The sequence below is a fragment of the Lissotriton helveticus genome, chromosome 5_1, assembly GCF_964261635.1.
Source record: "Lissotriton helveticus chromosome 5_1, aLisHel1.1, whole genome shotgun sequence".
Lineage (NCBI taxonomy): Eukaryota > Metazoa > Chordata > Amphibia > Caudata > Salamandridae > Lissotriton > Lissotriton helveticus.
Genome location: NC_136065.1, coordinates 1,168,284,472 through 1,168,298,710, shown reverse-complemented (window position 1 = coordinate 1,168,298,710; position 14,239 = coordinate 1,168,284,472). Strand labels below are relative to the sequence as shown.

General features: G+C 46.4%; 1 protein-coding gene across 1 annotated transcript in view; it reads right to left on the bottom strand.

Annotated features, from left to right (window-relative positions):
* The window catches only part of NHLRC2 (NHL repeat containing 2), a 927,811-nt gene that overhangs the window by 773,705 nt on the left and 139,867 nt on the right, over window positions 1–14,239 (bottom strand). Inside the window, exon 2 of the mRNA XM_078643860.1 lies at window positions 8,523–8,675. Coding sequence (XP_078499986.1) covers window positions 8,523–8,675 — 153 coding nt within the window. The remainder of the gene's footprint in view (window positions 1–8,522; window positions 8,676–14,239) is intronic.

The window sequence follows — 14,239 nt, the reverse complement described above, 5'->3', positions numbered from 1 at the left end:
ATAAATCTACAGATCAAACCACATCAGGGCCCCAAAAATCCTCTGAGGGGGGTGGGTCCCAGAATACTTCCAATACCCAGAAGAAACCTTATTGCCATAACTGCAAACAGGTAGGCCATTGGAAAACTGACAGTAGTTGCCCAAGGGCCAACAACAATAAGGAGAACATACCCCTAAGTAACACTTCCAAACCTCCTGTTACTACTAGTAGTAATCCCCCAGGTGGTGGGAGTGCCCCCAAGAATTTGGGTGGATTTACTTTGGGAGTTCCTGGGGACTCTGGCCTAACCAGGTCCCCTAACTTAGACACTCTTGTCTGTGAAAATGGCATGGGGTTTGCCAACTTCACTGATTGTCCCAACACTTTGGGCAAATACAGACAGGAGCCCCTCATCAATGGTCTGAAAGTTGAGGCCTATAGAGACACAGGGGCTAGCATCACCATGGTGACTGAGAGCCTTGTCCCCTCAAGGCAACTTATACCTGGTGCCACATACCAGGTGACAAACATTGATGGAGTGCAGAAAAATCATCCCATGGCAGTGGTAAATCTCGGCTGGGGAGGTGTCACTGGCCCCAAGAGAGTGGCAGTGTCATCAAACTTGCCTGTAGATTGCCTACTGGGGAATGATTTAGAGATCTCAGCCTGGGCTGAGGTAGAACAAGAAACCCATTATAAAATGGTAAACCTCCATGGAAAGGTTAGTGGGGCTGTGATGGCCACAGCCCCAGTCCAAGATGTCCTCCCTGAACAGGTTAGGAGGGTTGTGCCAGCCTCAGCCCAATCTCAGACAGATTCCTTCCCTGAAAAGGTTAGCAGGGCTGTGATGGTAACAGCCCATACCCAAACTGAGTCCCTTCCTGAAAAGGTTGGTAGGGTTGTGATGGCCACAGCCCAAACTCAGACTGATAATAGTGTTGTGAAGCCTGAAACTATGGATCACTCCACTCAAACAGAGAGCATTGAGGAGGAAGAGAAATCTCCCACCCACCAGACTTTAGGAAAGGATCAGCCTCCTCAGGGAACTGATCTAACACTTGTGAAGAAACTGCCCCAGAGGTAGTCAGGCCTAGCCGGGCAGAATCCCTGATGGCAGTGGACCCTTCCAATGTGGGACCCAGTCTGGAGCAGGTAACCTGCCCCTCTCTACCCTGCCTCAGTCAGCCCAGGGCTGTAGAGGTCAGGGAGGCCAGTGGTGGACCCCAAAGGGCCCCCTGTCCAAAAGAACTCCCCAATCAGCAGATTAAGGGCACTGAAGCTAGTAGTCCTAGCCAAGTGAAAATAAAACAAACTCCTGAGGGATCCCCCTTAAAATTAGTTAGGGACCTCCCACAGATGGACACTGCTGGGCACAGCCAAACCTGGGACCTAAGGGCCCCAAACCTGACCTGTCCCCCCAGTAAGCCAAACAGAGGGACCCAGCCTCCAGCTTTAGGTAGCCAGAGGTTGACCCTGAGAGCATACAGCAACTCAGTCCTGGAAAGAAAGGCATATATGGTGGATGGTGATTGGAGGAAGTTGAGCCCAACATTAGTGGAGCCTCACTTCAGTACTCCATCCCAGCACCAGCCTTTTACTTTGCCAAAACACACCACAGGTAGAGATTCCCTATGGTGGAGACCCTCAGATACCCTTAGGGTGAGGGATTGCTTAGTGGACCATGAGATAGGGGGTAACCATGCCAGTGCATGCACCTCCTCATATGGCCACTCAGGCAATATAGGCTTACCTGGTCAAGGATAGCCTTATCTCTTTTCGTTTGGGGGTGGGGGGTATGTAGGAAGGTGGATATCTGACTATGGTTACCCCCAACTTTTTCCCTGGTATTTTGCTGGTTTTTGACTTAGTTGGCCTGGGATCCTGCTATTCAGGACCCCAGGCTTCCTGCTCTCTCTGTTAAAATGGACTCCATGTACCCTAGTGTAAGGGGGCAGGGTCAGGGGGAGTGGTATCAAGCGAGACTGAGTCAGGGAATAGTGCTCTTAATGAAGGTTTTATTTTGAGATACGCTTTTCTCCTTTTGCTAGTCTCTCTCAGTTTAGCAAACTCGCTTGACTCAGTTTTGACTCTCCGAGGGAAGGCCGAGTACTCCAGGCTGAGGCTGTCTTCGCCGATGGACTGGCTCGCTTTGTCTGGTCTTGCCGGTGTAAAGGGTTGGCTCTGCTGGTTCGCTGGCCGCTCTCCCACCGGACCGTAAAAGAAGACAGGAGAAAGCGGAGGTCAAAGGGGCGTTCCAAACAATAGTAACAGGGCCGGGTGTGAGGGAAACCAAGTGCGCAGTTATATACAGGGCCTACAGTGCTCGTGAAGGGAAAGGGACACAGAGGCTTTAGGCTATATACACTGGCTACAGGGTCTCTGGCTGTCCGCTACGCCCCACCTAGCCTGCTACATTGCCCCGTACCTTGTGCAGCCACGTTCCTCCCGTGGGACCGTGGCAGGGCGGGTCGCGGAATCGGTGGCCTCCTGGCTTGATGGAATCAGCTGGGCTCCGCTCGTCTTCGTCCTCTTCGTATCTGCTGCTCGTCGGGTCTTCTCTCCGTCTCCACTCCAGTACTCCGTCCACATCCTGGGAATCGCCGTCCGTCGTCCTGGTGTTTCTTCCGGCTTTTAGCTCCGCGTCGTCATCAGGGGGCGGGGCCATGGGTCTCCGTGTTCCTGAGTTAAAGGGACCCTGCACCATTCCCTCCTGGTCGAACCACACCGTTTCTGCCTCCGTGGGAAACCATTCCTCTGGACCGGAGTCAGCAGTCTGTGCAAGAGGAACAGAAAGGGGTGTCAAAGGTATAGCGGACCACCAGTCCGTAGCAATCCCCTGTTCCATGTCGGGGGCGCCCACCGCCCCGTCACACCTAGGTACATATCTAATTGGATACTGAGTCACCTTATCAGTCCATGTACAGCATACCTTAGGTATCCAGGGCATAGGTGTACCCAGGGCCTACCAGGGGCTGAAGCATGTATTATGCCACCCCTGGCTGGCCATCCAAAACGAACACAACTGGCTGCATTACAGCTGGGGCAAGGTGGTGTAAACACCCTTTGCTGTAGATATAGTATACCTATATCTAACCCTAAAATGGACACATATATTCCTATCAGTCACTCCTATGGCAGGCCTTATCAATCCTGAAGGCAGAGTGCTTGGAATTATGTGAGATGGTGCTCTGGCATGAGCTGAGCCCGTTTGCAGCTTGCGGAACCAAGTCCTAATAGCTGTTCCATGATAACGCTATACCATATACTCTTAAGTGCATTATCAACCTCGCGGTTAAATGCTAACTCTGGTATAACATTATCAAAACATGTTGAGTAAGGTGTCATACGATTTGGAATACTACCCCCTCGCCAATTCTGGTGACGAGGGTAGCATTCCACCCTTCCAGAGGGACACGACATGTATGTAACTGTGAACCCCGGTTAAAGTTAACTCGAGCCTCAGCATCACAAAATGGATGCTGCCACCACAGACACAAGTCTGACCTCCTGCTGCTGGGAGTCCTTCCAGCGAGGATGGCTTGGACAAAGGGTTTCCTGCCTTGGGAGGTGCTAGCACCACCCCAGACAGGATTTTGTGTATTGAGGTAGGGAGGCCTGAAAGGAATGAGACATGCCTGGGGCACACAAGGTGCCCCGTGCATACACCGGTTCAAACCAGTTGCTGGGGCATTCCTGCCCCAGCTCTGGCGGGAAACCGGACAAAGGATAGGGGGTGTAACCACCCCCCTTCCTGGTCCCACCCAGGGGAGGGACCTAGTCAGTAGTGCAGCCCTCTTTAGGAGAATAAAGGTAGGAGCTGGTCCCATTCCAAAGTAGATTATTCTGAACTATTCAACAAGAAGAAACTCTGGCCTTCGACGTTCTGCTCCACAGAAGACTGAAGAATCTCCCTTGTGGGCAAGGAGTGACCACCCTGCAACTGCAGGCACCATCAAGCGTCCAGCGGCTTCACTTTGTCGTCTTCCCTCGAGGATCCAGACTTCAGAGCCCGACGAGACCCGGATTCCCAGACCTCTCCGACCTCAACTCACATCTGCAGCAAAGCTGAGACCCGTGGGTGCGACGAGACACGTGGGACGGGCCATCTTGAACGAACCTGCACTTCGCTTCCAGCACGACTCCCGAGGTAAACTCGACCAAGTGCTTTGGGGACTGAGAAGCCCCAGCCCCGAGCAGCCCCTGCACCCAAGATCAGCCCGGGGCCCTTCTGCTTGTTTGCTGCTCGACGCGTTGTCTGGTCACTTGTCGGCTGGCTAGTGGCCTCCTAGACGACAAACCTTTGAATCTTTGCTGCTGGTCTGGTTGCTCCAGACTGGCCCTTGCTCCCTTCCAAAAGAGGGGCACCCCGGACTCTCCTAGTCCGCACCAGACGTCTTTTCCCTTCACCGCGTGGGTTGCCTTTGCCAAGGCCTGTTGAGTCCAATCCCGGATCCGACACCGCCGACAGCGAGAGCCTGCGTGGGACAGCTCGTGCCTCCATCCTGGTCGTCGAAGAAACCTCCTGGTCCACGTGGCTGCAGAGTCGAGCATCCACCCTTCACCTGATCGCGACGACAGCACCTGGTTCCTTCCTGGTTCCACACCGGTCACTGGCTAGCGACTTTGAACACTGTCCCCTCTGCTTTCAGGTCCTCTTCTTCACCGATCCACCCTTGGATTGCACCGGACATCTTCCTCCTGGTCGCCTGCAGCATCTTTTCTTTCAGGCTCCATTGACTTCAACGCGAGAACCCGGCACACTTTGGCACCTATGCACCCGCAGCCCGTGGGTGAGGTAAAGAGAGCATTTCGGTGCTCAAGGGTAGTCTAACTGTCCTAGTGTCCAATTCCACAGTCGTTGTTGTCCTAACTAGTCAGGATTGTCCGTACTCACCTTTTTCTTGAACTGTACTGTCCATAGACGTTATTACGCATCTCGCGTGTGAGTTCACACTCTGCACACGCGTTCCGTGGGCCTCCTATTACTTACCTGAAGTTAGTGTAGCGTGGTCCCATCGATCCTACAGCCTCTGGACAGCTCCATTCCTTTTATCGACTCTCACATTCCACTTACTTAGTATATGGTTTGTCGTGCCCCTAGGGCACCACTGTAATTTTGTGCAACTTGTAGTATTTTTCGTAAGAGATTGTCATGTGCTTAGCCCTCTGACCTCATAAAGAGTTCAGAGGTGTTGTTATAAATAAATATACTGTTTATTTTCATAACAACCTGTGTGGTGTCCTTTCATCTGGTATTCAAGGGGTTATATTGTGGTAAAACAGCTGGCTTCACATGCCAAAAGAGTTTAGCCTAAGACTGCTTTGTCCATGCTACCATTAGGATAGCTGGTCTATAAGGTTGACTTACAACCAATCACCATAAGGGTTGTTTGGACTGATACAAGGTGATCACTATAACTAGTGAACATCATATATCAGGCCAACTTCTCACACCTGCTATCCCCTTTATAACACAAAACTGGGCGGGATTAATTCTTCTTTACACCACACTGGATGGACCCTTTAGAATACCTCAACACTAATGCAGCTGCGAGCTGTCTGAATGTGTAGGTCTGTGCTCAAAGTAATGCAGCTGCGAGCTGGCTGAATGTGTAGGTCTGTGCTCAAAGTACAGAGTGGATAACCGAACTACCATTAAACCATAGGAACTTGCGCTACTGAACTCATCTAGCACGAGGCAAGACAACATTATTCTCTCAATTTTGAATTATTAGAATACAGTCTGTTCATTTCCATACACAATATGATCTCGCCAGATCCAAATATGGAACAAAATGCTAGATAGCACCGGCTTCTGCAGTATCTCAATGCCAAATGTCCCAGGTGATACCTGGTAATGAAGAAGCAGCCATTGGGTCGATTTCTGCATTAACAAGAAGACCCTGAAAGTGATTAAACAACATCTCGTGATCAGCTGTGCCAAAGGTCACTGACTTCCACAATGACAAAGGCAGAGAGATCCATCTAGTGTCAATGGGCTGCAGATGCAGTGCTGGTGCGTAAGTGTTCTAACCAGTACAAATGAGTGCTATCTGATGGGCAGAAGGTGGACCGCAGTCATCTACTGGCTCCTCGTCATAGCAACGAGACAACACGATAAGGCTGAAGAGCTCTCTGCTGGAAATGCTGTGCGGTTTGATTTTGATTTCTACCGTAAGTGCAAGAGTCTGTAGCTCTACAGCAATGTCTCTGTGCAGCGGTGAAGCACACTTTTAACCCTCAAGAGTGGTGGAAAAAAACCCAGGTGAGACCTAGCCCACCTCGCCACACGGAGAAGCTTCCATTGCCCATTTATTTTATATCCGCTGCTCCCCTTGTGAAGTATAAAATTGGAATGACCAACATTTATTGCATTTACAATGTTTCATTGTTGATGTATCCCCCAGCTCTACCATCAGATTATGCCATCTTCCCACAGTCACAATTGTGCTCCAAGCCACACAACCATGAAACCGAGGTGCAAACCATGGAGTGAGAGTTCACGCGGGGAATGCTCCTCATGATAGGACCAAATTATCTATAAATGAAGGGGGCAGAGTAGAAGTTCACAGGAACCACAAGAGACTAAAGAGACTCCTTTACGTGTTAAATCCTTTGCATTCCATCTCTATATTTAAACAAGTTTTCTAATATTTATCAGCCATAGCTGTATGGTATGCGAGTTGGGTTATCGGTGCAGGCGGCTGTTTCTACGTGAGAGGGGACTTAGAAGGATTAAAGATATCTTGATAGAACGGACACCTTGGCTGGTATGGGAGGTGTCTTTGAAATTCAGGAGGCTATCCAGGATTTAGCGCAGCTTCATCAAGTTGACGTCTATGGGTGATCTGTCAAAGGACACACTTCATGTCGTTTTCCTTAACTGTAGATTAAAGGTAAGTGTTGTCTTGTGCAACTACCCTGAGTGCAGCAGCAACTCCCCTACTGGATACCTTTTAGAGAGAGAAACGCTACAGGTTCATGGAGAGAATAGTGTGATTCTTAGAGAGGAACAGATCCAGAAAAGAAACTTGGACATTTACCCCTATTGGCGTACACCTGGGATTGGAATACATTTCTGACTGTCTTGGATATTCCGAAGGATAGGAGGACTCCTCCCAAAATCTGCAACAATAGCAGTTTCCCTGGAGAAGTATTCGAATTCTTCATGAATTCCATGTTACTTCCATGCGTGGCCAATTCCTCATACACAGATATGCCACACAAATGCAATTGCTTTTCTAAATGTTATTTCAGTCCCTGGGGAAAGAATTTGTTCTGGTGGAGAAACCCATTTCCCTATGCCCATCATCGATTAGGGGGGTGTGCCTTCTCCATTCCAACCAAGGAATGGAATTTACTCATTGACCATTTAAATGGTGGAAATGTTCCTGCCAAAGGTTTTCCAATACCCACAGCCTCTGAAGCTTGTTAGTGTTCCCCTCCTTAGGCAGGGATCCTACCCTAGAACCCCCAAAACCCAAAAGAGACATTTGCTAATGAATAAATGCGTGCAGCATCCATGTTTTTCCCTTTCTCTGATGTTTAACATGTACATTTCCGAGCGAAAATGAAGCCACTTCATGAATCAGGCCTAGAGTGACTTACCCTTTCGCCATCTTGTGAGACTATATGGAAAAGAACATTGCTAACACAGCAAGAGAGCTGCATTTGGTTTTGAGGTGAAGTTCTGCACAAAAAAAACCTTTTCCAGAAATACATGTAGTAACAAACTATTCTAAAACAGTAAAACGGACTGTCTCCACTAATGAAATCAGAGGAAGCGGGGGAAATAGTAAATAACATGTTTGCTATGTACCATTAAAATTGGATTAAAATACTATGAGAGCACTACTATGAATTTTTTATAACATTTCACCCCCATATTGGAAGCAATTTCCAAAGGTGTTCTTTGAACGTGCGTGTGGGTTAATACATTCATAAATAACCGAATACACTGGTAAGTTGCAGAGCAGCTCCAAAAAGTGGGCACAAAGAGCTAAACCTCGAAACGGGCTCTTGTACAGCCACATAAGGAAGTCACACTTGAATGTCGCACACGAATGACGTAATCACAGTAGATCTCATATTTACCATTGAATAAGAAAAGAGTCTTCATTTTAAGCAGCAACGCCAGTCTGCAGAAAACAATTTCTTGCCACATCTAACCTCCCAACACCATTAAATAATAACCAGCAGGCTTATAGCAAGAGGTGCGGTGCCCTGTGTGTTCTAGGACATCAGCAGACCACCAGCATTTTTCGTACAGTATGTGGCCTGAAGAGCAGTTACAGAGGAGTGGGCCATTCTGGGCACATCTTTTCCTAATGTGACGCCCAAAGTGACGCAGAAGGAATGTCAACCCAATCCAAGCCATTTGGAAGTGCTGGGAGAGAACAAGCAGTCCTGTAGATTAGGGGAGCATTTCAAAGAGACCTGAAGCCTTGCCAGGGCTGAGTGCGCACAGAAGACAAGTGACTAGGCTCCAGGCCGAGTGGCCATGCCAGAGGTTGCTATTTTGAGCAGGCGAAGGCACACATACCTTTGTCGGAGTACTGGTGCTCCAGCACGTGCAGGTCAGGCAGCAGATGCATGCAGTTGATGCAGCAGTAAGTGAAGAAGTCCAGCACTACCACTTTGCCACGCAGGTCTTTGTGGAGGTAAAGAGGTGCTTCGATGTTCAACCATTGTAGGCCTGAAAATCAAAGAAAGGATAGGTCTCAGGCACTAGAAGCACAACAAAAATTATGCCAAAAAATTGGCAGCACCACTAATCAAAAGGCAAAAGATGGGTTTTAGCGAACCAGTAAACAAAATGCCTAAAAGGTATTAAAAACACAGGGGTAGAAAGCTAAGGACAACTATATGATGGGGAAAACAGAAGATATCTTAGCATGCCTGGGCTCAGGAATAAAATGTATATCAATCATTCGGATATCCACTAAAATATACTTTACATAGAAACCAAACCACAAATGAAAAGAGTCAGATGATGAGAAATACTGAGACCAATGACACTTAAGGCCAAGACCAAAGGACCCCAATAAAACTCATGGAAAAGAATAGGCAATAATCTTTTTTTGCATTTGTTATTGTATAGGTTTATTGTGCACACCACCAACTGCGTAGTCTGAAGACTGGCTTGCTACAAGGTGTTGTGTTAGTTGAGGGCCTCTTTCAGGTGGAGAAAGGAGGATGCACAAGTGTTCTTGGAGGTGAGTATGTTGGACAAGGCTCTGATGCAGAGGATAATCCCAGAGTACGGAGTCTTGCACCAAGAATGTTCTCTCTTTTGGGCTGATAATACTTATTATACAGCTAATGATTTGAGGGTGATGTTTGTGCAATGACAAGTGTGGGAGCTCAACACCAATATTCTAATGCACCCAATATTTTAGATCACCTCAAAATGTACCTTGGGGGTTCAGCTCCAGCACCATTGATCTTGCTGTAAGAGTCACCACCCTCCTCAGTATTAAGCCTAACAAAAATGAGTAGAGTAATAAGTAACTGGTACCACTCAATAACTGAGTTCTAGATTGAAGAAAAATGTAAGAGTTTTATTGCAAATGTTCCAAATTCAGCATTACAGAGAAATTTTAAAAATGCCATGAAGGCTCAGATATAGAGTGCATAGTCATAAATTAGAAAGATTCTAAGTTCTGATAAGCAGCAAAAATCATAAGTGGCTGAGTCCCAGGAGGAATAGGAGAATCATCAAAATAATCGGACAAAGCCCTGTGACAAAAACGAAAAGTCTCTGGCTCACCCCCAAAACCAAGGGTTTTGAGTACACATTAGGTAATAAGCAAAAATTGCAAATTCAGCATGGCATTACTAGTGATAACACATATTGAGCAAATCAGGATTTATATCATCACACTATCATAAAGCACTAACTAATTTCTACGGGAAGGAAAACTCCATCAGCTCTTACAGCAACAGCAATGGAGTCCGAAGAAGCACAAAACAATATGAAACAATTTCCAAGAAAGACCCATACACCAGTGTCTGCTAACACATCCACACCAGAACTTACAGTGGAAGGACCTTGTAAAGTTGATACTTTAAGTACACAAAGAAAAGTATAGTCACAATACGTGAAATCGAAGGAAAATAACCAGTTACATCACAGTGTCCCATGTTTTGCACAGACTGTTTGGAGAGAAGACACGCAGGGGGACATTGATCGAAAGTGGTAATGAGCAGGAGCAAAATGATCCGAACACCAGAACATCATCCATTTGAATAAAATGGTGTCTCTGCAAAAATGAGGCACAACTAAACTATATTAATAAAAACCCTTCAAAACTTGTAATCAATATTGTTTTAAGTGCAATATTGATAATTCATTGGTTACTACCAGAATCCTCATACAATCATTAGTATTCCCCAAAAATTATTTGTCATCCAAAATTGCTCATTTAGAAAAAACATATGCCATGGCCGCGTTGGCAAGGTATCTGTATGTGAGGCAAAGGACATTGAACTAGTTTCTTGCCAGTGGAGGTTTCTTAAGCAGGGAGACACAGGTCTGCAGTCAGTCTGGTGGTGGAGCTGAGGGCATTTTAGAGGCAGTTATGTTCTTATTTGAAATAATCTGCGTAAAGGGCTCTAGGATAATCAAGTCTACTAGATTTCAGAGTGTCTATTAAAATGGCATTGTGCTGTGGGTAATATCTGAAAGAATCCTCTTCTAGAAAAAGCCCTATACCATTAGAGAACTGACCTGAAAGTGCATGGTAAGAAGATAATGGGTCCAGCAGATGCGCAGGACTCATGTCCATCTAATTTGGTTTAAGTGGTGGTGAATACATTGGGTGGACAGCAGTGTGGAAAGAGTGTAGAGTGAATTAATATAATATTTTCCAGCAAGAGGATATAAATAAATAAATTGGCTACAAGAAAGGGGGCAACTTTGGATAAGAGGAGAACTTAGTGACATTATGTGAACCTCTGCTCTTCCACTGTCACTAGTCACTACATACTCCTTGATTACGAATGGAAGGGGAAATAGGGCAACCATCGGCTATACGATGCATGAGAATTTAAAGTCGTTTTGTCACAAGATTAAATAAACTCCCAATCGAAATGAAAAACAGTGGTACAAACATGAACTTAAAGTGTGCTCTAAGCAATACAACATCCTTTTTCACACAAAAAGCTTGCCTGTTGCCAAGCTAGTCCAAAGAATACAATAATTTCAATATTAAGCAATCTGCAATTAAAAAAAGTAAAATTGGAAACGTGTGTATCTTTTCTTCATCGATTAGTACAACATTGTTCAAAGGTCACAATGCATGCATTAACTGCATCTAAATAGCGTGTTCCAGCCAAATGCGGGGTGGACCGCTTTACAGTTGAAAATAGTAAGAGTTACCATTAGTTCAGAAAGACATGGGATCAAAAATAGGCAAGAAAACAAACTAATATTTCAGATGTGTCCTGAAGAGGTTTTAAGTAATGTTGCTTACACATGTTGTTACTAACGCTTTAATTATTCAATTTATTTTGTATATCAGGTTTTTCTTTTTTCTTTCCTACCAAGTATGTAATGATTTTTGCATCTGTATTGAGGAAGTCCTCCCCCCATCCCCCATATTCTGCTCCTTGCTATTCTCCCCTTTGCCTCATGCCCGGCACTTTTAAAATCAACAAACAACGCTTACGGTGCTGAAACTATGTGCTGTATTCTATGTTTAACAGCCGGTGGCAATCTTTACCTTGATTTGCTCAGATGCATTTGATTTGGAGTCGTTCAAAGCAAATATTTCATTTTCATTTCACAACCATTCTTTCCAGCAGCTGCTGCACAGATATGTTGTCCCAGGTGTTGCCCGTCCGCCATAGATTCTTGATTACTCTCAAGGGCCTGTGTGCATTTTTTTTTCATTTCCATTTAGTTTTTGGCATTCTTAAATGCTACCTATCTCTTCAACAATTTTAGTTGTGAACCATCCACATGTTTTTCTAGCCGTTATTATCACTTACAATTGATGGACGGAATGCTGGACAATGCAAACACTCACCCCCAGTCAAAAGGATCTGGGTTAAATCCATCATTTTTTTGCTCACCGCCCCACCCCAGTTTGGACCCAGCTATATTCAAATCAGTCTTGACCCTGTTCCTTATGGGAACAGTCCAGCCTGAACTGCCAGGCTAGGTCCTCCCTGGACTGGAAACAAGCATCCTGGGACTGGTTTCAGGGCATCACCCTTCATCAGCCAGTGGTGTAGTGAGCACGGGACCCACATCTGGGCATACCCTTTACACTTAGGGCGACATATGCAAAAGAAACAATTGATGGACGGAATGCTGGACAATGCAAGCATTCACCCCCGTCACAAGGATCTAGGCTAAATCCATAATTCTTTTGCTCACCACACCACCCCAGTTTGGACCCAGCCATCAATTGTTCTTTTTCCATTTGTCACCCCGAGTGGGACGGGTATGCTCAGACATGAGTCCTATGCTCTCCATGCCACTGGAATCAAGCTATCCTGGCTGATGAGGGCTGAACGCCCAAAACCAGTCCTAGGATGCTTATTTCCAGTCCAGGGAGGACCTGGCCTGGCAGTTCCGGCTGGACTGTTACCATTGGCGCAGGGTCAAGACTGATTTGCACCTGGCTGGGTACAAACTGGAATGGCATGGTGAGCAAAAAACACGATGGATTTAGTCTCAGATCTCTGTACTGGGGTGAAAGTATGACATTGTTCTGCATTCTGTCCATCAATTGTTCTTTTTCTATTTTTTCCCCTGGTGTCCATTGTTCTAGAGAGTAAAATGAAAGACAGTGGTTTATGCTTGCCCGTCTAGAAGATCACATGTGATAAATTCTTAAAATAGCTCAATAAGAAGAAATACCAAGAGGTTGTGCACTTTGAATCAGCGCTCTACAGCCCCTGCTGTCATGTGTTTTTTAATGGTTTGCCACTATTTGGATGTGCTTACCATCAAGGCCATGGCATTTTGTGGATGGTTACATGGTCTCATTTGTGTTCATATTATTTTCTGGTGATGGGGCATTAAGTGGTACTTTTGCAAATCTGACAAAACATGAAGTGAGAGGCAGTGGGTGTGCTTTTGATGCTTTTACTTTGTTGACAAATTGACATTTCAATTGCAGATGTATGTGTTTTTTGTTTAGGAAGTGTGTGCTGTTTGATTGCATCAGTCTGTCATAAAGACATAGTGCTATTCATTAATGACCATTGGGCATTCATTTGTTTGCTTCGCAGTCACGATAACATTTTATTGGATTTACAGCTTTATTTGTTCACCCATGGACCCTTCACATGCATCTCCTGCAAGTATGACGGCACCAAGACCAACTCCTCATCCATGAACACCAAACAGAGATCTGACCCCAATCACCTAAAATGCATCCTGCTCAACACCCGATCGGTCCACAGACATGCCATCGACCTTTGGAATCTACTAGACACCATCTCTCCAGACGTCGCCTTCCTAACAGAAACATGGATGAACGCATCCTCAGCCCCAGACATCACCATTGCCATCCCGGAAGGCTACAAGATCATCCGTAAGGACCGCATCAAACAAACAGGAGGAGGCATCGCAATCGTCCATAAGAATTCCATCCGCATCTCAACCAGCTCAGACGCCAACCTCGCTAGCGCCGAACACCTTCACTTCCAGATCCACACCGACCCCAAGACCACACTCCGAGGCACCCTCCTCTACAGGCCACCAGGACCCCGTGCACAATTCAGTGAAGACATCACTGACTTTATCACCCCACACGCCCTCCCCTCCGAGGACTACATTCTACTAGGAGACCTCAATTTTCACCTGGAAAAGAGCAACGACAGCAACGCCACCACCCTTCTGGACAATCTGGCCAACCTCGGACTCAAACAACTTGTTAACACCCCCACTCACTACGCAGGCCACACACTCGACCCCATCTTCACCTCCAGCAAACATATCTCCTTCAGTCACACCACAGTTCTCCATTGGACAGACCACAGCTGCGTTCACTTTGTCTACAAAAAGACCACAACCCACAACCTACCTCAACCCACTTTGCGAAGAAACTGGAACAAAATCACCATCGACCAGATCTCCTCACCGCTTCTTCAAAACCCCCCGACCCACTCTTCGAACGCCAACCAAGCAGCCGCTAACCTCACTCAATGGCTAACGAATAGCGCCGACAACCTAGCACCTTTGAAAAAACGTCAAATCAAACTAGGCAGCAAAAACGCTCCCTGGTTCAACGATGATCTTAAGAC